We start from the raw sequence: 21,519 nt of genomic DNA, 5'->3' as shown, positions 1-21,519 counted from the left end.
GAAGACCCTTTTCTCATTGGCTCGCACTGACTCTACATTTCCCCTCCTCCACTCGTTTGGATGTCTATCCCAAAGTCCAACCCCCACGGTTTTCATTTCAGGAAGAAGCACATCTAACCAACGCCGTGTCCGCCTCCGCAGGATCAATGCCTTTAAAGTTACGGCGCTGATTAAAAAAAAAAAAAAATTCGTAGCGTCTGCTTGTGAGCTAAATCGCCTTTTCTATGTAGTCGACGACCGTCCGGACCAACTGTCTATCCCGGTTTGAGACCACAAAACATGGACTGGACAGCGAGCAGTCGGGCCCTGGTGTGGTGCATTTCGGCGTTGCTTTGCTGCGTTGGTCTCCCACAAAAGGTAAGAGGGCTAACGGGATAAACTAGCTTAACTTAAATAACATTAGCTGGGAGTTACCCGCTAAACCACACTTTTAAATGAACACAGGCTGGTTTCCTGACTTCAGTCTCGCAATAATTACTAGTCCAAGCTAAATTATTTGCCATTCAGCGAATATTTCATTCTGCCTGTGTGCTGCGTGTTGTCTTGACATGACAGAAGTGAGCTAACATTAACGTTAGCTTGCTGGCTGAAAGCACTCGTTTTAAGTAAAATGTGCTTTAAAACCCTTTAATTAACTGTATCAGCGTTGAACCGTCAACATAGATCATTTCCAGTTCATCAGTCCAGTGCCACATATAGAGGGATTCAATCCTCCCTACTCCTTTCCGAGTAACTTTAGCAGGACGATTTTTAAAAAAAAAGATATCTCTGTTAGGGGATTATGAGAAATTGCTGCGTGTGTGTATGTGTTTGAACCTTGTGTTTACTGTTTTGTTTTAAAGCCGGGCTCTCCGCAACCTTGCTAGTAGTTTCATTTCATCAACGCCCCCCAAGAATCTCAGAATCATATTATCAAACTAGTGAAAAGCCATTTTATACTACTAAAATCAGTGTAGTGATGTTGTGAAAGCTTGGTTATTACTAATATTTCTACTGTTTGCATGTTAACTCCACGCTTCTTATCATTTCACAAGACTGATCACCCGTCTTGTGCTTGCACTCCAGCTGCAGCCTTAGAAATAAACATTTATTGTTTGGGCCCTGCACAGTGCATGTTGCAGAAGTGGCAAACCAGGCTGCACAACATGATGAGTTGTGTTGATAACAATTTTGGTCTCTGATGTTGGGCTTGTTAATACATAGACACTTTGAAATTAGATTCTCCGAACCGTAGACACAGTTAGATCAAACAATGAAAGTAGAAGCTTTAGCTTGACGCAAGAAATTATCTCTGTCAGTGCTGAGGTAAAGATCAAAAGATGATTATTACCACTTGCTTTGCACTTTTTTTAAAAGCCTTCCCTTTCAGTTGATTATATCTGTACATTCAACTGAAGTCAGCAGGACAGATACAGCATGTTTGTGTGCGCAGCATCTGTAGTCTCATGCCAAAGCACAGCATTGTTACACATGACGATTGTTTGTGGTTAGGCTGATTAAATCATGCAAAAACTGCACTAAGCCAGTACAACGTAACCACAAAAACATCCTTGTTTCTGTGTGAAAAATGCAATATACACAAAATACACAAAAATTCTGACTGTAAGGTACCAACAACTTTGCAAGTGAAGGCTGCAATGAAATATAACTCTGGTAGTGGTGCATTGTTGTGTCATTTATTTTTCTACCAAAGGAAACAGATTAAACAGAGAGAGGATCCCACAGTGTTACTGCCTGTCATAAAAGGGAGCCAGCTAACTAGTCAAAACTGAGCCAGATCCCTTGAAAGATTTGATGCAGAGCCCCTTAGCTACCAAGCTAGTACACCACTTTAGCTAAGAAGCAGGTTAAAGTATTTTTATAATCCCACATCATGTCCCCGGTTCTTCTCTTAGCCTGTTAGATAGTCTTTTGCTGTAGTAAGGGTGACAAGTGAATAGGCTATCTATAGATATCGGCATAAGTGTGTGTGTGTGTGTGTGTGTGTGTGTGTGTGTGTGTGTGTGTGTGTGTGTTAGAGAGAGAGAGACAGGTGAAAGAGATAGAGAAAAGACTCATGTCTCTCTTTTCACTCTCTTCTTTGCTATTGAGCTACTTTAAGAGTCAGATTATTTTCCGTTGTAAGGAGGATGTGCCACTGTCTAAAATCTAGCTAGACATTTCAGCAGCCATCAATGTATGTTTTTAAATGCTTCTCCTCACATTATGCTCATGCCTCACTTCACACATTTGTGGGCCCTTCATAACAACAAATATTCCCGACAATACTTTTAAGCAACTGTAGATAACAGTGTGTACAATGTATCCCTCAGCTGTAGTTTTACCATTGCTGTCACCATGGCCAAATTTAATTCTTTAATTTTTCATGTTCAGACTGAACTAAGACATGCAGATTTGGTTAAAAGAAAAAAAAGGTTGGGATCTTAGACTCTTATCAAAACAGTAGATTGTGCTTTGACTGAGTATGCCTGAACAACGGCCAACACGTGACTGAAGCAACACCATGCAGAGAGGTACTGATAGAGACTGTGTAGACAAGGAAGGTTTTTTTAACGTCTCTCCAGTGAAATCTCTCCCTGGTGAGACTATGAAGGAAATCAAACATCCTCAGGCCTTTCCCGTCAGGTTTTTGTAAAGACGTGAAGGGAAACCTCAAATTACCATGTTCATTTAGGACTCTGAGACTGATGGATCATCAGGCTGCTCTTCATGCTCCATGGTTACACATAAAGGCATTTTTTAAAATGACTTTCTAAACATATTTTTGAATGTGTTGCTGCACTACATCTCCCATAACAAGTAACCAGAGGTGAGATAAATATTTCTTGGTTCCTGTGTTGGTTTTTGCCTGCACCTGAGCAAGCTGCAAACAGACTGCAGACAAGCCGATGGTGGGGAAGTGCTCCACTTTTCATCAGAAATTAAGTAACAGTTAGCACAGGCCCAATTAATACATTGGGGCATTAAAACTCCTTTACTCTCCTTTCAATATCAGATGCAAATTACAAATTGTTTCCTGTTCTTCAACATAAGCTGCAAAAACCAGGGCTTTACAGCATGTTTTTCCCCCATGTTTTTTTCACTCACACTCATCACTTCAAACTTTGAATATTTTATTTTATTTATTTATTTTGCTCATACTAATTTCAAAAGTGATTCATTACCCTTTCATATTTCATTACATTTGGCAACCATGTCCTAGCATTATACAAGGTCAAAACAATAAATTAAAATCTTAGTGCCCCTGTCACAAATGAAGTAAGACTACTAGTTCATTTTGCCAAATGGAATACAGTCTCTCACTTATGGTTTATTGAGTCCCACCACGGCCTGATGTTCAAACTGACTCCAAAAGCTTGTTTTCTTTTAGGATGCAGGGCAACCATGATGATGAAACACAGAGTTAGGCTTTTCTGGTATTTTTTTTGGATGACGTTTAAGGCCACTTCTCAAGTCATTTGTAATGAAAATCAGCAAGTGCAGGTTACCGATTTGCCTTCCTCTGCTCCTTCAGTGACCCCTCTGCCTGTGTTGCCACCAGGCATTCAGTCTTTCTCCCGTAAAGAGGCCCGCTACCTAGTAGTTCTCTTTCTTTTAAGACAAGTGATTGCATTTTTACAGCTTTTGCCTAAACCCTAACTCTCCTAGGAGTACTACTAAAGTGCTTGTGACCACTTAGTGGGAAAGCTGCCACTTACAGCCAGTCCTATGTTCAGATTGGCCTGCCATGCAAGAGGCTGTGATGCATTGTGATACTGCAGCCCGCTGCCAGTGATATCATGAGCATTGTAGTCAGTGTCCCTTTAAGTCATGTCTGACCTCATTGCAGAAGGGAAATTTAAGACCTCAGAACTTGCCAAGACTTTGGTTTCGCCCAGTTCTGTTCTTATTATGTAACTCACTTATGCAACACCTAAACATTTCTGTGTTACACACAGAATAAGGAAATGAGAGGGAATGGCCTGATTTTTCAGTCTCCTAACAAGCTGTATAAATCACCTCCTCAGTCACTTTGAGCAGCCAGCATTGTAAACAAGATGTCCCGGAAGCCAAACACCGTAGAATATTCAGCATTTGTTGAATATCAGTGTCCATCCAAAACTAGGAGATAAACAGATGTTCAGAAAGTTATTTGCTTGCGAAACCAAGAACCCTGACATAGGTTACGGGGGGCCCAAAAAAACAGATTAGTTATGATTCTATCAGTGCAGTTGTGTGATACTTGTGACTATGCAGGCAGCCCAGTGGGAACAGTCACAGGTGCACAATATTGACTCAGATGCTTGTATAGGATGTGAGACTACATCAGGGATCTGTAGGCAAATGTGGAAGGACCCAGTTTCTTTCTGTATAGTGTGAAACTTTCAGTTTATGGTGTTGTTTTGGCTTCAGTTGGCCAGTTATAACATGCTCGTATTAATTTAAGATGAAAACCACACAGGGAGAAAGAAGTGAGCATTGTAAAATACCTACTCGCCCATCTCGGATTATCTCGTACTGGTCGGTTTCTGGTTTTGTAAGGAAATGCATGCTGTATGACAACGAGGAAACACTGAGTGGTGATTTCCTTTGCTCTCCCTAACACATGCTGAGTCCTGAGTTAATAGCTCTGGTGGTTTGTTTGTGTCTGGTTTAATAGCATTTCAACCCCCCTTCCTTATCTCCTCAAAAGTGGCTAAATACTCAGAAGAGTGTGTTAGTAAATATAAACCGATAATCTACATTTTATGTAGGAGCTATTTACACTGGCCCCAGGGACCTTTTCAGGGGGATTTGTCAGGGATGTTGATAAATACTACTGTGGTTCAGCAGGAGAACTAGGTCTGTCTCAGCTGCTCGGCTTTTCTAAGACTCCTTTAATAAAAATGGCAAGTTTAGTGGCAGTCACAGGTTTTTCATTCCCCTGCTGACCCTGACAGGTTGCCACTGAAAAGTGCTGATACTCCCGTATAATAAGTCTGTAGGAAAAGTATACCTAAAGGAACAGTTGGCATCCCAATAATAAGATTTGTAGGAAATTGCCTGCAACATGAGACTTTTTGTCTGTAAGACATACAATGTAGAAGAACGCAGATGAAACGTTCTCCCAGCCTCCTTAACTCTCGTAGCTTGAGAAGCTCATGTGTACCAGTTGCATATCATTTTGAAGAAGAACAGCTTATATGAAAGTACTGGTCAGGCTGAGTTCATGTGGCCTTCTCTGGTTTGGAGGGCAGTCAGAGCTCTCAAACTCCTCCACTGAATCTATTCCTGCACACTGGTGCCAAAAACCATAAGAAGCCCACAGCTTGGTTATCAAGAGCAGCGTTTTTAGAATTCCATAGTGGGTGAGTGGAGCACACATCACCCACAGTGTTGTTAATTCTGGCATAAGTCGAGTCATGAGGCTAGGTCACTTAGCTGTTGTAGTGGCGTTGGGTTCAGTTGTTTTTACTGGATTTTCTTTTGTTTGATTTTCCTTTCTCTGAGTATCTCTGATGACTGTGAGTGTATTGCGTCCTTGTCACATGCGCATGTTAACCGTATTTCTGAGTGGGAGTAAAAGGTTCTGGAAAGACGGGTTCCAATATGGCCCGGCAGACCACTATTTGTCTGTGCAGAGGGAAGTTGACGCACTCTCTTCACTCAGCTCGGTGCGAAAATCCTATAAAAAAGCCAAACCAACCTTGTAGGGTACTTTGTGCATTCGCATGAGCGTAATACGGAAAGGTTGGAACGTGCACACGTGCTCAGCCTCATTTCCAGTGTGTTTACTTTGCTCCACGTTGCAACATGTTAACTCTGGCTGTTACTTCAAACCCTCTGAGAGCTCATCCAGCAGCCTTCCCCCTGTTACCTAGCCAGTCAGCCCCCTCCTAGTGTGTTCTTGAACTGTCATTGTAAGGTACTGATTCGCAAAGCGCCAAGGTTGCATACAGCTTCGGGCAGCCCACCACCCCATTCCCTCCAGCAAAAGGCTAACTTGATCGGGGTGATGATGAAAATAAGCCTCTCCTTCTACAATGCAGTAACATTTGTCTCACAATGGTTCATCGCCTGCCAGACTTCATCATATCAGTGTGTGAATAATTTCATTAGAATGCTGTAATGCCTGAGTGAGTGAGCAGTGGCTGAAGTCATTATTCACAACCCAACCTAATGCAGGTGCACACATTTTGACCTGACGTTGATTTAAGCACTAACATGCATGCTTACTCATGCCTGCATGCAAATGTTTGATTTTAACTTGAGTACGTGATCATTTTGATTTACAATATCAGCACAACTTATAATAAATAAGTTGTGCTGATATTTTATTGCCGAGAAGAGATGTGGTTGTTTACACTACATCTCCATGATTTTTTTTTTTTGCATTGTGTTTCTGTAGGGGTTTTGCAGTGCCGGCACAGTTTCCCTTCCTGAAAGCCTGCTCTTTGTGTCCACCCTGGATGGAAACCTGCATGCTGTTAGCAAGAAATCAGGCTCTATTAAGTGGACTCTGAAAGAAGGTAAGAGGAGAGGACTAGAGTCGAGCGTAACTCAAGTTTTTGTTTGCATGTGTGTTTTAAGGCGGGGTTTCTTATTCGGGTTACATTTTCAAAAACAAAGTGCTTTTGTGTGCTACCCTGGGGTAAACAATGAGATCCCACTGCCTTTTTTTTTTTTTTAAATAAACCAAATTAAGGTGTTTTTTACTTTTGTCATTTCAGGTGTTAATCGGTGTAATAAAGGGTATGCTAGACCACAACTATAGGAAAATAAAATAACTAAAGAATTTAACAAAGTGGTGACCACAGGTGAAACTTCCTACTCTTTCAAATTAACTGGTACACAGACTAAGCTCAGGACCGTGCTTCCATGTGATTGCTACTTTATATCACGCCACCTATTGCAATATTTTATGGTTATTAGAATTGGTGTATTGATTTTATGTAAAAGCACAATTCTTGATTCTTATGTCAAAAGAAGGGTTCACCCACTACCAAAAGTTAAACCAAACAGTTCAATGTGATACCTCTCGACCACCATTAAGTAAATCACGCCTATATTTTCAATCATGGCCAGTTGAGAAACAGAAAAACACGTTTTATCTATAACTTTAACACTGATTATTTAAATGCATATACCTTTATTTTATTTTGTCAGAAATTAATGATGATGCCCTTCTATTGGTATTTATTAGTTGTAAGAAACATTTTCTAGGATTACATTTTGTGTTAAGACTGTACTTGAGGAAAATGCTGTGAGTTGTTGCTGTTAGGCACAGAAACTAGGTAATTATTAACTGAAGAGGGGCAAATATAGCCTGCAATCAAGGTCAAAGTGGGCAAGGGTAAGCAACTTTACTGTAGTATCACCTGCACACACAGCATGTACCGTGGTTACCATGTTAATGTAACCATGATATGCTTTTGAATTACATAAGATAAGATAGACTGAAGGGTTATCGGAAAATGTGTTCTGAAAAAGTCTATCCAAGACATTTACTGTTGTTTCTGGAAGTTAACTTTCTTAGAATAAGTGACACAATATGACAATTGAAGACTTTTCCTGTTTTTATATGTACATTTTCTCACAATTTCCTCACTAGTACCATATTATAAACTATATAAGACTAAAGTGGTTTGAGACTACAAGTCCTGGTTAGGTCCACCTAATGCTCAAATCATTAATAATCATAGGCAGAGGCTGCTTCCTCCGCATCATCTGTTTTCCTGGAAGAGCTATTGAATATAAATTTGACCAGTTCTGGACCAGGCTTTGCACACACCTGTTGTTGTTCTCCAGTAAGGCAACCATACACCCACATAATGAGGGGGAAGCAGAAATCTTTTCCATGGTCCACGACAGTAAAACTCAGCCCACATGTATGTCCTCTCACTGTTTGCTTGTCTCTCCCTGTTAGAGCGTTGCGAACGTGTATTTATATTTCACCCAACAGGGGTTAAAGTCTTTCTATGCAGCTTAGAAAAACCATTGTTGTGACGCCAGTCTCAGCAATTACATTTAATGAATGCCGATTTTTCTTGAGCACAACAGTCATTGAGCAACTTAAGGTAACAAATTTAGGTAATCCTATGCCCCACCCCTCCTCCTTTGCTATTGTTGACCCCCTTCGGGCACCTCCACAGAGATCAGCACCATCTGGCCCACGCCCTGTATGTTCACACTATAGGGAGGTGTGTTTGTCTAGTAGCAATGAAGGTTTGGGCTTCGAGCTTTGGCTCTTGACTTAAAGAAACGTAATAGTGTCTTATCTGAATTTTTCCTTTATTCCAGGCAGATATTAGTTTTTATTCATGTCACATGGTATGAAAATCAACTTGAGGAATCTTTAAACACGATGTGATGTTCAACTATAATCCATTACATTATGACTGTAATGGATTAAAGTTGAAACCATGGATTAATAAGAAATGTCTGCACTTCCCTCAAGAATTGTAGATAGTTAAATGTATTAAACTTGTAGTAAATGGGCCTAAACTTGCAAAAACATTATGTGTTGTAAAAACCTGTCCCTTGGGGGCATTTCAGGAAGGAAAATGTATCATGTAGCCTGATAAATTTTACCATGTTATTTGTAAACTTTTATCTCCAATTTTGAGTTCAGAGCACACTCTTTTTTTTTTTTTTGCTGTACCAGGACAACGGTGAAATTTGCTTTCTGGAGTGATCTCCTGCTTTATCTAGTCTGTTTGTTGAATATTTAGTACAACGCAGGCTCATCAACAGGTTTAATTGTCCCAGTCCTTTTTAGAGGAAATGATCACATATGATCTCATTCAACAGTCAATGTTTTTGTTCCCATAGTTGTTACGTGTTTGACATATTCACAGAAAAATCTGTTTGCCAACATGACTGTTTGCCTTTCATGTTTTCCACAGGGGAATCCACTGTCATTTGGACTCTGTTCTGTGTGGTTGAATGTCACCAGTGTTCATGTCATTCTCTTACACAACAGCTAATGGCTATGGCTTCCATTGTTGGTTAATATTCTTGTCTGTCCTGACTTGCATCTTGTCTCTTTTTCTCTCCTCACAGATCCCGTTCTTCAGGTCCCCACACATGTGGCAGAGTATGTATCTTTGAGTTGTTTTCTTCATGGGCATATGCGTAAATGTTCTTGTGTGTTGCACCTGTCTGTAACAAAAGACGGTAAATGAGATGGATATGGTAACCTGTTGAACTTGTCTTGTCTGTCACTCAGACAAATGGCTTAAAACATCTATGTTGCTGGTCCCGAGATGTGATGCTGTATCTTCTTTACTCTTTCCACCAGGCCAGCTTTTCTTCCTGACCCAAATGATGGTAGCCTGTACTCTCTGGGAGGAAAGAACAACGAAGGCCTCACAGTAAGAGGAAACAACTTTATCACAAATTCTAATCTCCCCTCTTTAGTAAGAAACATTCTTCAGTTCCCTCTTCTTTAGAAAAACATATCCTCTCATCACATATAAGTCATGCTAAGAGAAATGCACCCCATGGTTGTGGTTAGCTAATGTTGCATCATTGCTTTCAAACAGAAATTACCATTCACTATCCCTGAGTTGGTCCAAGCTTCTCCCTGTCGCAGTTCTGATGGAATCCTTTACATGGGTAAGTCTAATTCTCAAATAGAAATGATGCCTTTTGACTAAACACATTGTTCTGTATGCTATAACTCCCTTGCGTACTGAACACTAAACGTGTGCAGTCCGTGTCCCAGTGTGTCTCCTCACCTAAACAAGCTGGTTTAATCTGGCTTTAACAGAATATGTTAGAGTACCTTTATTCTTCCACTCAAGCTGCATTCATAGCCTGTTCCCTTTTGAATTTACAGCTAGCAGAGGATAGTGACTGTGTGTGTCATTGTTTAGAGGGAAGCGGGTGGCATTTGCTTCCCCACAGTCATTATCAGTGAAGCTTTTGTTTTCATCAACTGAAGATGCTGTCAGCACAAAGCAAATTGGAGATGCAAAGGCCTATAAAAGCTACAGGCCTAAATTCTCACTCTTTAAATCTCAGTTTGAGGGAATTCTCAGGCCAAACCATACTCCTCTGTCAATTGATTCTCTGAATTGAAAAGGGTGTGTCCTAATTTATGGTTTTTACATTTATCCATAATAATCTATGATTAAGCTATTATTGCCACTCCCTGCATTAACAAAACAAGTGAGATGCCAGCACAAAGAGGCCATGGGCTGCTCATTTAATGATAAAATGGTAACACCCATCACCGTGAAGGTTAAATCGCTGCGTGTTATTTTGCTTCACTGGGCCTGCACACTGAGCTCCTTTTGGTCAATTTGACAATTCCCTGTAAAAAGTTGAGTCAGCTTTCTTAAGATAGGCCAAAAATCAAAAATTTGTCTCAGTGTGTTTTGCACTCTATCATCCAGAGTGGACAGACATGCAGTAGGTGTCACGTCTACAGAGTAGACAAACGTAGCAGTAGTAGAAAGTAGTAAAATAAATATTAAATGTAATAAGATAAAGAGTTTTATAAATAGACAAGTTTATGACACTGAAATGCTTGTGCTTTCGCCAAGAACAATATGAATGCTGTAATCGTGGCAGGGGTGGATAATTTTGTCTGTCTGTGCTTGTCTGTGTGATCATAAACAGGTAAGAAGCAGGACTTGTGGTATGTGGTGGACCTGTTGACTGGTGAGAAACAGCAGACCCTGACGTCCTCCTTCGCTGAGATGCTGTGTCCCTCTTCATCCCTTCTTTATCTGGGACGCACCGGTAAAAACAAAACCAATCCAGCAACACAAGTTCAGCTATTTATTTATTTTATTTTTTTCATTTTTTTACCTCTTTTTTTTTTTTTTCAGCCCATCCCATTAAAGTTGTTGATTGTGGTTAATTAACAGGCCTGTTTGTCTTGCATGCTCCAACCCCAGACTGTGGCAAACACTTATTTAAATCCCACTCATCACTACTGCTATCCCTGCCCCCACCCAAACAACCGCTCCCCAATGTGTCCCTGCGGTGCTTAAAGTCTGAGGAAGCTAGGATGATAATTGGATGATACAAATTGAATACTTGCTTTAAATGCTTGACACCTTGTCAAGTCAGAGCTCACCTTGTCACCCAACAGCATATATGGTGGATTTTGTTTCACAGTGTCCCTGTTTTTTTTATTCTATGAATCCCATCTTTTGAAGCACAAGAAATTCAATACCACTTTGCATTTACACCCAGAAATGGATACTCAAAGACTGGCTTTTGTGTATGTTACATAAGGAAAGCAAAACAATACAAATCTTTTTCCTGTGTGGATAAGTCGCTCTTGTTAATCTCCCGGTTAGAGTATACGATCACTATGTATGACACCAAGAGCAGAGAGCTGCGCTGGAATGCCACCTATTCTGACTACGCCTCCACCCTTCCTGATGATGACACCAAATACAGTAAGACGCTTAGACAATCTGGCTCCTTAGTAGCTTTAGTTTCTGATAGACAGTGCTGGTCACATGTCCACTCTTTGGTTCCCCACAGAGATGGCTCATTTTGTGTCCAACGGTGATGGCCTTGTGGTGACTGTGGACAATGAATCTGGAGACGTGCAGTGGGTTCAGAACTACAACTCTCCAGTGGTGGCCATGTATATCTGGCAGCGCGAGGGCCTCCGTAAAGTTCCCCATACTAATGTGGCCGTGGAAACCCTGCGTTACCTCACTTTCATGTCTGGAGAGGTTGGCCGCATTACCCAGTGGAAATACCCATTTCCCAAAGAGAAGAAGCCCAAGAATAAGTTCATGTAAGCAGACTGAGTGTAATGACTGACGTTTTGTCAAGATCTACCTTTGTAGGCTTTTACTTTTATAATTGTTACTACTTCAACATTTCTTATTTGTATTTTTTTCCACTTTAAGATATCAGCTTAATTTTAAAAAAGGATTTGTTTGTATTTTTTTAATATCATTCATACTCTTGAATATCATTCAGAGACCAAGGATTGGCCAAGAGTTTTCTTAAACATGTTGGAACCATCAGTGTCAGGATCAATGTAAGATTGCTTAAAGCTGAGATTAAGTCTAGACATGTAATATCTAACAAGTGGGAGCTGAAGGGCCTGATTTCAACTTCGGTTTCGCACTGCAGTAGTTTTTTTTAATATATTGGGTTCACACCTGCTTCTGCTGAAAATGGCAAACAGGACTTTCAGTGGTTGATCTTTCGTGAAAGTTTTGCCTATTTAGGGAGGTGATGGAGAACTTTGAAAATTCTTCTGAATTTGGAATTTGTAATGGTACATACAGTCCTGTTCTCAAGATTGTGTTATTATTATATTATTAGAAGAATAACACTTCTGTTAGCATGAAGCTTGCTGTAACGTACTTTAACACTCAAGCAAGCAATTGTTTCACTGTGCTTGTTCTCTTCCAGGGCCACTTTGTATGTGGGTAAATACTCCACCAGTCTCTATGCTTCTCCCTCCCTGGTGCATGATGGAGTCACTGTGGTGGTGAGTGACAGTTACATGTACATTTTCATTTAAGCAAAACACAATGTTTCTCCTTGTTTCATGGTGTCTCAATTAATCTTTACTTTTAGTGAGAGGTTTCTAGGTATGCCAGTGAGTTTGTATGCATACATCCTGTTCCAGTTGCATTGTAGCTTGCCCCAGCTCAAGTCACTCTGCTTCATAGGCCTGGCTCTCTGGAATAGCAGTTTACTGCTCTTAGAGAAATACTGTTGAGGTTGTTTTTTTTTTTTCTAATGCGAGCCTGTTAGGCACCTGATAGGAAATTAATCCGAACTCCTTAAATGTTTGTGTGCGTGTATCCACAGCCTCGTGGCAGCACCTTTCCCATGCTGGAGGGTCCTGATAGCCAGGAGACCGAAGAGGACAAGGAGTGTGTCATCACACCCAGCACCAGTGTCAAGTTCAGCTCTGCACTTCGGGAGCAAAACCGTATCAATTTCATGAGGAACTACCTGCTCCTAATAGGTATTACATTAGTATATAAATCAGACAGTAATATCAGTTCTAAACTGTCTTCTTTTATTTTCTTACTATCTATCTTACCTGGTACAGTGAGGAAGAGGGTTTCATGGCCACCACATAAAAAGGAAGAAGTGTTAGTTTCTCTTTAACAATTCGTGAACAAGACATCAAGAAAGAAAAATGGTTGTAACTGTATATTGAGAGCTTTGACTTTCACTACTATTCATCGCATGTTGAAGTCTAGGGCCCCGAATGGTCCGTTGCACTTGGAGTGGCTATGTAAAGCTGAGTCTGCCCTCTCCTGGATGATAAAATTAAGTATGTGAATATAAGTGAAACAACATAATATAGTTTTCTTGCCATTTAAACAGAAAACTATAAATGCCTAAGTATCACAGCTGAAAAAAGTCAGACATTTACCCATAATTGTGCTTCTCCTGATGATAAAGACGGTTATTAAAAAGTTCACTCTTGCATTTCAGGTCATCATGAGACGCCCCCTGAAGCTCACACCAAGATCCTGGAGAAGTTCCCTGACAGCTTCCCTCGCAATCAAGGCAACGTCATTCCACCTACCACTGACAAGAAAGTAGAGGAGGTCTGTGTCCGTGTGTGATCCATGAGATATTTTGTATATTTTAAGTTTTTACAGATATATTCAAGCATCTCTGCAGATTTTCTCACTCTCTTCCTCCCTATCCTCCCATCTGCTGACCCCCTCCCACCATGTCCTAGAAGGTGAATGATAGTGGTATGGATGACGGCCCCCCTTCACCTCTGCCTGAAACATCAATCCAAGAACCCGGAGCCAGTGGTCGCACTGTGCGTCCAGAAGCTCCCGTGGACTCTATGCTCAAAGACATGGCTACAATCATCTTCTCCACCTTCCTACTGGCTGGATGGGTGGCCTTTGTGATTACCTACCCCAAAGTAAGTGTAACACCACCACCTAGTGGACTATTACTTACCTGCCACTACCTGAGGTTGACTGATATAAACCAGTGGTTGAAGAAATATTATTATATTTATATAATACAACAATATATCATCATATATAATAACTCCTGCATCGAAAATCTGCATAAGTAGAAGTACAAAAGTATTAGTAACAAAATCCACTTAAAGTATTGAAAATAAAAGAACTCATTCTACAGAAAAAATTAACCTTGATATGACATTTTTAATACAGTGCAATAATAGAAGGTTAATACTGATGCATTAATGTGTTGGTAGACCTCTACTGTTGTAGATGATTAGGGTGCAGCTGTTTTTAACTACTTTATATACAGACGCCCTCCAAGATTAATCTGATAGTAGTGAGATAATTGATGGGATGGGGGGGGGACACAGTTCTACATATGTTTGTATTCGCTAATCTTTGTTATGGAACAAATATAATAAATAAATAATAAATAAAGAACAAAAATAAAGATAGCTGTAAAAAAGTACAATATTTCCCTCCAAGATGGGACAAGAAATATAAAGTAGCATAAAATAGAAATACTCAAGTTAAGTACAAGTACCTCAAATTGTACATAACTACAGTACTTGGGTGTGAACTTTGCTACTTTCCACCACAGGTAGAAACAAATCTGAAATAGCTTGTAGTCAACAATAGGTGCTAAAGTGGCTGCAGAGTCAATTAAACTTATTCCACATGTCAAATTGTTGGATGGACCGAAAAATATAGTGACAACAACAACAACACAAACACACAGTTTTGTTATTTAGCCTTAGACGTAGTGTCCCCTATTTCCACAGAGTGTACACAAGCAGCAGCAGCTGCAGCACCAGGAGTTCCAGAGACAGATGGAGGAGCGGTTGGAGCTGCTCCAGAGGCAGCAGCCGTTTCCCCCCACAGACGTGGGCCTGGGTTTGGCCCCGGACACCGACTTCCTGGAGGTGGCCCACCCTCGCTCCGAATGCTCAGACCACAGCAGCCCCAACATCACCCCGCGCGCCTCCAACCACTCCAATCTGTCTGTGTCTGAGTTGGGGAGTTCGGCCAATGAGCACGAAGATGGAGGTAAAGACAGGGAGAAATTGAGATCGCATTCACACTTGTGAAAATTGATTGGTTTGTGTCTGTTGTACATGTTAGTTACAGTTTCAAACCAGTTTTCGCTGTCTAAAATTATGTATTTGCCGTACCAGATGAGGACTCCAATGTTGTGCGAGTGGGCAACATAACGTTCCATCCTAAAGAGGTCTTGGGTCACGGTGCTGAGGGCACCATTGTATACAAGTAAGTCTGAACAGCTAGTCAACAATTATTCATAACTTCTTTGTAAAATACTGAAGAAATACAACTTTGTTACAATGTTGTATTTCCATTGCTTCTCCACAAGGGGTCAGTTCGACAACCGTCCAGTGGCAGTGAAGAGAATTCTCCCAGAGTGCTTCAGCTTTGCAGACAGAGAAGTTCAGTTGCTGAGGGAGTCAGATGAGCACCCAAATGTCATCCGCTACTTCTGCACTGAGAGGGACCGTCAGTTCCAGTACATCGCCATTGAGCTGTGTGCTGCTTCACTTCAGGAGGTAATGAATGGCTTGATAGGTCACTTGAGCACGTCTTTGGATTCGGGGAAAGGTTGAGTTAATTTTGTGTTGTTCTTCAGCAAAATTTAAGTATTTTGGTTATAGCAGCCTTGTTTTAGTTAATGTTTCCGTAATGATGCGCTACCTTTTCTGTGTCATCAGAATACAGTTGTCCTGTGAGAGTTAAAACATACCATGTGATTTTTAATGTTTGGTGGTAAGTGGAGGACAACAGCCAGAAGTCATGTGTCATTATTCAGAGAGGACACAAACTACAAGAAAAAACCTCCCAAGCAAAAATGAATTTAGTCCCATACACAGCTTCAACCAATGTCAAAATGAGACACCCCGATATAGTTTTTTGACTCCACTTACTACTGTCTTTCATCTTTCTAGTATGTGGAGAGGAAAGATTTCGACCGTCATGGACTAGAGCCAGTCATACTGCTTCAGCAGACCATGTCAGGACTGGCCCACCTGCACTCTCTCAACATAGGTATCCATTTATTAAATACAAAATCACTTTTACATTCTCATTATTATTGGCTGTTGTGTCTTACAAAACTGTAACTACATCCTTGAAGCACCTGACAGCTTGTTTTTCTCCTCTCACCTTCTTCCTCCAGTCCACAGAGACCTGAAACCCCACAATATCCTGGTGTCCATGCCCAATGCCCACGGTCGGGTCCGGGCCATGATTTCAGACTTTGGCTTGTGTAAGAAGCTAGCAGTGGGCCGCCACAGTTTCAGTAGAAGGTCTGGGGTGCCAGGCACTGAGGGCTGGATCGCCCCTGAGGTTCTCAGTGAGGACTGCAAAGACAACCCGGTGAGTCAGTGGTGCAGTAGCAGCTCTCTCATCGTGCCTAAAAGTATTGTTGGTTGTCAGAATTCAGAAAGAAAAACCACAAAGTTATAAACCTTTTGAGCAGTCACTTTATTTAGAAGTCTGATAGAACAATACAAAAAACAAGCTACAGTTTGTAAAACAATAAGGGTACCTAAGAAGCTCTCACCCAAACGTTTAAAAGTTGAATGTGGGCATCAAAGAGCGAATAAAACTGAAAGATCACACATAAGAAGAAAAAAGGAGATTAAAAGTTAAAGAGGTGTTCAGACACCTGGGCTAATTTGACACTCAAAGGATTAATACTATATGGTGCACATAATGGCATCTGACTGACTTCTGAGAACAGGTTTGTTTCAGGCTGTGGTAGCCATTTTTCTGATAGCAGCCATGTTAATGTAATTAACTAAATAAACCAAACGTAGAATACATATCTTGATACTGTATGCAAATGTTGTTGTGTGAAATGCTCTGTTTCATTATATGCCACACTGTGGCCTCCTCTAAGCTTTCCTTTTCTTTCCCTTGTAGACCTGCGCCGTTGATATCTTCTCTGCTGGTTGTGTGTTTTACTACGTGGTGTCTCAGGGAAGCCACCCTTTTGGCAAGTCTCTGCAGAGGCAAGCAAACATCCTACTTGGCACATACAGCCTCGATCATCTGCAAACTGACAAACATGGTGAGGAACAAAGTTTTGGTTCTGTTGTCTCCGATAATTTCCAGATGTATATAACTAACAATAGTAATTTAGTTACTGATAAATGTAAATGATGAAGGGCAGCTAGAAAGGGTAATGTGGATGACTTTGTGAATATATGATATTTTAAAAATGATTTACAGGGGACATTGTAGCCAGAGATCTAATAGAGCAGATGTTGAGCATGGAGCCCCACCAGAGGCCTTCAGCTGAGAGTGTTCTCAAACACCCTTTCTTCTGGAGCCTGGAGAAGGAGCTACAGTTCTTTCAGGTCACAGTCACTTTTTTTCACAGACTGGCTTGCACAGTCAAACTTTTTCACATGTATGTTCTGCCTGCAATTTTCACTATTAAACTTAATCATAAATGCAGGCTATTTTAGTGTGATTTGGGCAGTAATGTCAGGTCGTCTTTATTTGACTGTGTAAAGAGCTGAATTTTCACAATCTTAACAAATCGAAATGCGTGTAGAATGTGTGAAAACATCCTCTTCAGTTGATTAAGTCCTTACAGCCCAATATGAGCCTGCAGGAAAGCACAGTCACAGAATTTCAATAAACCATACATTAATGAAGATTAATGTACAGTTTATTAAAATTCTGTGACTGTGCTTTCACCTTCATTCATGGAAATGGAACCCATTCACTTACTAAATGGGGAGGTTTTTTTTTGTTGTGTAATAATGTTTTGAACGAGAATAAGACTGCTGACTGCCTGCCTTCCATATTAGTTGAAGTTCTCACACGTTGCATCTTTGTGGTTGCTTGCAGGATGTAAGCGACAGAATAGAAAAGGAACCGCTGGACGGGCCAATCGTGAGACAGCTGGAGAGAGGGGGGAGGGCTGTTGTCAAGGGTGACTGGAGAGAGCATATCACAGTGCCATTGAAGACAGGTATGAGACTAGCTAAAACGTTACGCAACATGTCAAATAGCACCAGGAGCCACCTGTTGGAAATTAGTTCAGTTTCTTGATTTGCTTGAAACTTAGGGTAGTTGTATCATACTCCACAAGTTGACCAGATTAGTATTTTATTTTAGAGCTAGTTGGAGAAGTGCTTAACCACAGGCCTGATTTACATTATTAGCTGCACCGAATGCTGTATCCTGTCACCAGAAAATATTGCACTGGGTGGTTATGTGTGTCTGCCACTTCTTATCCGCATTGCCACCCACTGAGTAGCACAACGCTATATTTTCTTGAACTGCTTTTCTTTACCAATAAAGCCAGTGGCACAGATTTTTTTTTGTTTTTTTTTTTTGTCGAAAGTATAGATTGATAAATGTGAGCTTATTACTATTGTTATGGATATACAGTTGTGTATATATGTTATTACAACTGCATAGTAAAGAAGTATACTCATGTTTTCCTATATCTACAAAATAACTATCTTTACAAAACTAGTTAATTATTTTATACTTCCCATAATTTTTGACTGTTTGTAAGTCTTTTGAAGAATCACAAACACCAGATGTTTTTTTTTTTTTTTTGGATGAAACATAAAAATTCATGCATTTCATCTCTCTGTTCTTATATTTCAAAATTTGCACTGATCAGTCCAAATTTAGGTACTTTAGTTACAGGATAAAATAAAAAAGACAGCTGTATCATCACAGGAGTTCCTGTTGGTTAGTGGTCAGGGATTCCTTCTGTGGTTGATGCCAGGGATTTTCTCTCTCTTTCTTTGGCAGATCTGAGGAAATTTCGTTCCTATAAGGGCGGGTCGGTCAGAGATCTTTTACGTGCAATGAGAAACAAGGTAAGAGTGTATTCTCATAGCTACGATAAACTGCTCTGTATTACAAAGAAACTGGTTTCTACCGTCCAATTTAATGCCCGACCTTCCCTGACAGAAACACCATTACCGAGAGTTGCCTACTGAGGTACAAGAGACTCTGGGCTCTATCCCTGATGACTTTGTCTCCTACTTCACCTCCCGCTTCCCCCACCTGCTGATGCACACCTACCTGGCCATGCGGACCTGTGCACCTGAGAGGCCATTCCTGCCTTACTACTCCACTGCAGAGCAGCTTGCAAAAACACAGACCCAGTACACACAGCCAGGGCCACAAAGACAAAATGAGCCATGCACTCAGCACCTGCCAATGCACACACCACCACCCTCCTCACAAACCCAGGAAGCTACACATTCATCACAGCCAGTGCAGGTCTGTCACGTAACACCTGCTGAATCAGTGCCCTCTACATCACCAGATGAGCCTGTATCTTCACATTTGCCGGTTCAGACAGTGCGGCCAGTAGCGCCAGCACTGTCAACACAGACTGGCTTGCACAGTGAAACAGTGACCCCCACATTTGCCCCAGAATCATCTACAGTTCCTCTCAGGCAAAGAGAATCCATTCAGTCTGAAATGCACACACTGCCAAATCCTCCTACACTGGACAATGAACCAGTGTGAACTGGACCAGAGTCAGGTGGACCCAGCACAGACGGGAGCATTGCCTTAAAGATTGGATGCAAAGTGGGACTCAGTTGCTGAGCTTTGAGCTGGTGAGGACCAGGCCTGCAGTGCCTGGGATCCACTGCCAAGTACAGTAGCTGCACCCTTGATTAAGTGCCTTCTGCTCACCTGGGTTAAAATGTTCCCCAACTTAACCGTCCACAAGTCCGTCTCTGCCCAGAAGAAGTGAGATACCCAAGCGGATATTGTAGGACATTTTCTTGTTGCTGGACTGAGCAAAGAGAATTTTTTTTGTTTTATAACAGCATGTCCAAAAAAAAGTGTTTGTCCCAAAAATATATCTGGCCTCTACTGTGGGAAACACGTTTGGATATTGTTGAACATGTGGGTTGTTTTATTGTGCAATGTTGTATTTCTGAGTGAGCCTGTTCACTGCACAGATACTGTATGTATATTTTTGTATAGACTGATTCAGAATTTGGATCATTAATTAATTAATCGTTTAATGTGGCCGATGTGCCTTTTTTTTTTTTTAAATATCACTGTGCTGTATGGGTATACATCTTTAAATTTGACTATGCTAAATGTGCTTGATTCCAGTTAATGCTGCTAGACCGCTTCTCTTTTGTCAATCAAGACTATTGTGCTGACTCAATAAGAGTGGACCATTTCAAAGGGTGTTCAGGGTGGCATCTGAATACATTAGGTAATTTTATCCTCGTGATTATGTAGTCAAATATGAGTTTAGGGGTCAGGCTGCAGAGCGCTCCTGTATAATAACTTTCAAGGGTGTCAAAGTGAAGTTAATGACATGAGCATTAAATTCTATTTTTTTTTATACTAAGATCGCGTTTGCGCATTGATCTTGATGCACCTCAAAATGTGGATCCAGAACCACAACTAAAGTCTGTGCCTTGAAAGAAAGTATTTACTGTACATTTTACAAATACTTTTATTTACGGGTGCTCGAAGCGGCTGATATGTGCTAAAATGTCTGGGTTAGCTGTTGCTACAGTAAACATTTGTTAGATTGGCCTACAGTATATCCTCTCTTTGTCTGAAGTTGTGAAAAGATTTGGAGCAATGCCAGTCGCAAGTAGGATTTTTCTTCTATTGCAAGTGAGTGAATGACTCCCGATTAAAAGCACTAGCATCGTAGAACTGAGGGCTGTGCAGAGCGGGAACGTGGGAATTACTGTGCTCTCTCCAGGTCACACACTGACATACATTTACATATAAAAAAAACCAGCCACTCGGATCTGGGTGTGAACAAATGGAAACTTACGAAAATGCATTGAGCCAGAAACACTGGCATCTTACTTTCCCTGCCATTCTACCACCCTGCCCATTGACGTCATGAGCTACATGACACCAAACCTATTTTCTTTCAACATCACCACCGAATTTATGCTTGGAGGACAGTCTTAGTTGTGCACCTTGGTTGATGATGACTGGACAATATTACATTAAGTCTTATATAAGACTGATCTATCTTGTTGCTTGGATTTTCAACATTCAAGTTACTTTTTTTTTTGCCCACAGTCACACTCTGACACTGCCACCTTGAGCAAAACATCTATACTTTAATAATAGCGACCACTCACAAATCTCACTTCAACGAATCCATAAGCACTGTTCAATTTTATTCTACTTAACCCTATTTGCAGATTTCAAACACCCCCCCCACCCCCTTTGTTTTGTGTGTATATATAAACAAAAACCTCAGCTATTCCAAAAGAAAGGAACAGTCTCCAGTTGTTGCTTTCACATAAAATCTCAGTTCGCAACCAACCAGGAGCCAAGACTCAGAATTCAGGGATCTCAGTCACTCTCTTATTGCTGCAGCCAGCACATGGACGTCAACATCTGCAGCGGAGGCTCGCCCTACCCTGCCTGGGCCTTACAGCCATTACAGCTGAACACAACATAGTCCACGCACAACAGGCAATCGCCTAATCAGAATTACATTACCACGATACAACAAAGCACAGATGTGTAGATGATGGCTGTATTTGACTTGCCACGTTTGATGTAAAAAAAAAAAAAAAACTACCTGGGGCTCACGCATATGTGTGTGTGTGTGTGTATTAGGCATTTAACA

The 21,519-nt window shown here is 40.9% G+C and overlaps 1 protein-coding gene across 2 annotated transcripts; it reads left to right on the top strand.

Moving 5' to 3' along the window:
• Window positions 1-86: 86 nt before the first annotated feature.
• On the top strand, window positions 87-19,949 carry ern1 (endoplasmic reticulum to nucleus signaling 1). 2 transcript variants are annotated; one of them, XM_040123476.1, is made up of 22 exons: window positions 87-357; window positions 6,368-6,488; window positions 9,022-9,055; window positions 9,260-9,332; window positions 9,504-9,576; window positions 10,585-10,707; window positions 11,274-11,375; window positions 11,464-11,725; window positions 12,355-12,433; window positions 12,760-12,919; window positions 13,399-13,514; window positions 13,655-13,846; window positions 14,678-14,942; window positions 15,071-15,161; window positions 15,265-15,454; window positions 15,851-15,950; window positions 16,081-16,280; window positions 16,830-16,977; window positions 17,139-17,266; window positions 17,766-17,889; window positions 18,687-18,754; window positions 18,849-19,949. In XM_040123476.1, the coding sequence occupies exons 1-22, from the start codon at window positions 280-282 to the stop codon at window positions 19,413-19,415; spliced, it is 3,294 nt and encodes a 1,097-aa protein (XP_039979410.1). In that variant the 5' UTR covers window positions 87-279; the 3' UTR covers window positions 19,416-19,949. The 2 variants fall into 2 exon arrangements, with proteins under 2 accessions (XP_039979410.1, XP_039979409.1); XM_040123475.1 differs by having other exon boundaries at window positions 13,652-13,846.
• The last annotated feature ends 1,570 nt before the right edge of the window (window positions 19,950-21,519 follow it).

Source organism: Xiphias gladius, chromosome 3, assembly GCF_016859285.1.
Source record: "Xiphias gladius isolate SHS-SW01 ecotype Sanya breed wild chromosome 3, ASM1685928v1, whole genome shotgun sequence".
Lineage (NCBI taxonomy): Eukaryota > Metazoa > Chordata > Actinopteri > Istiophoriformes > Xiphiidae > Xiphias > Xiphias gladius.
Note: the sequence above shows the minus strand (reverse complement) of the source record. Positions and strands in the feature narration are given on the sequence as shown.

What these genes read in the sequence shown, in the direction of transcription:
- ern1 (XM_040123475.1), top strand. Translation starts at nt 280, where the DNA reads ATGGACTGGACAGCGAGCAGTCGGGCCCTGGTGTGGTGCATTTCGGCG. An exon ending in AAGCCCAAGAATAAGTTCAT is followed by an intron (nt 11,726 to 12,354) that starts GTAAGCAGACTG and finishes GTTCTCTTCCAG; the next exon opens with GGCCACTTTGTATGTGGGTA. An exon ending in TCTGCAAACTGACAAACATG is followed by an intron (nt 16,978 to 17,138) that starts GTGAGGAACAAA and finishes AATGATTTACAG; the next exon opens with GGGACATTGTAGCCAGAGAT.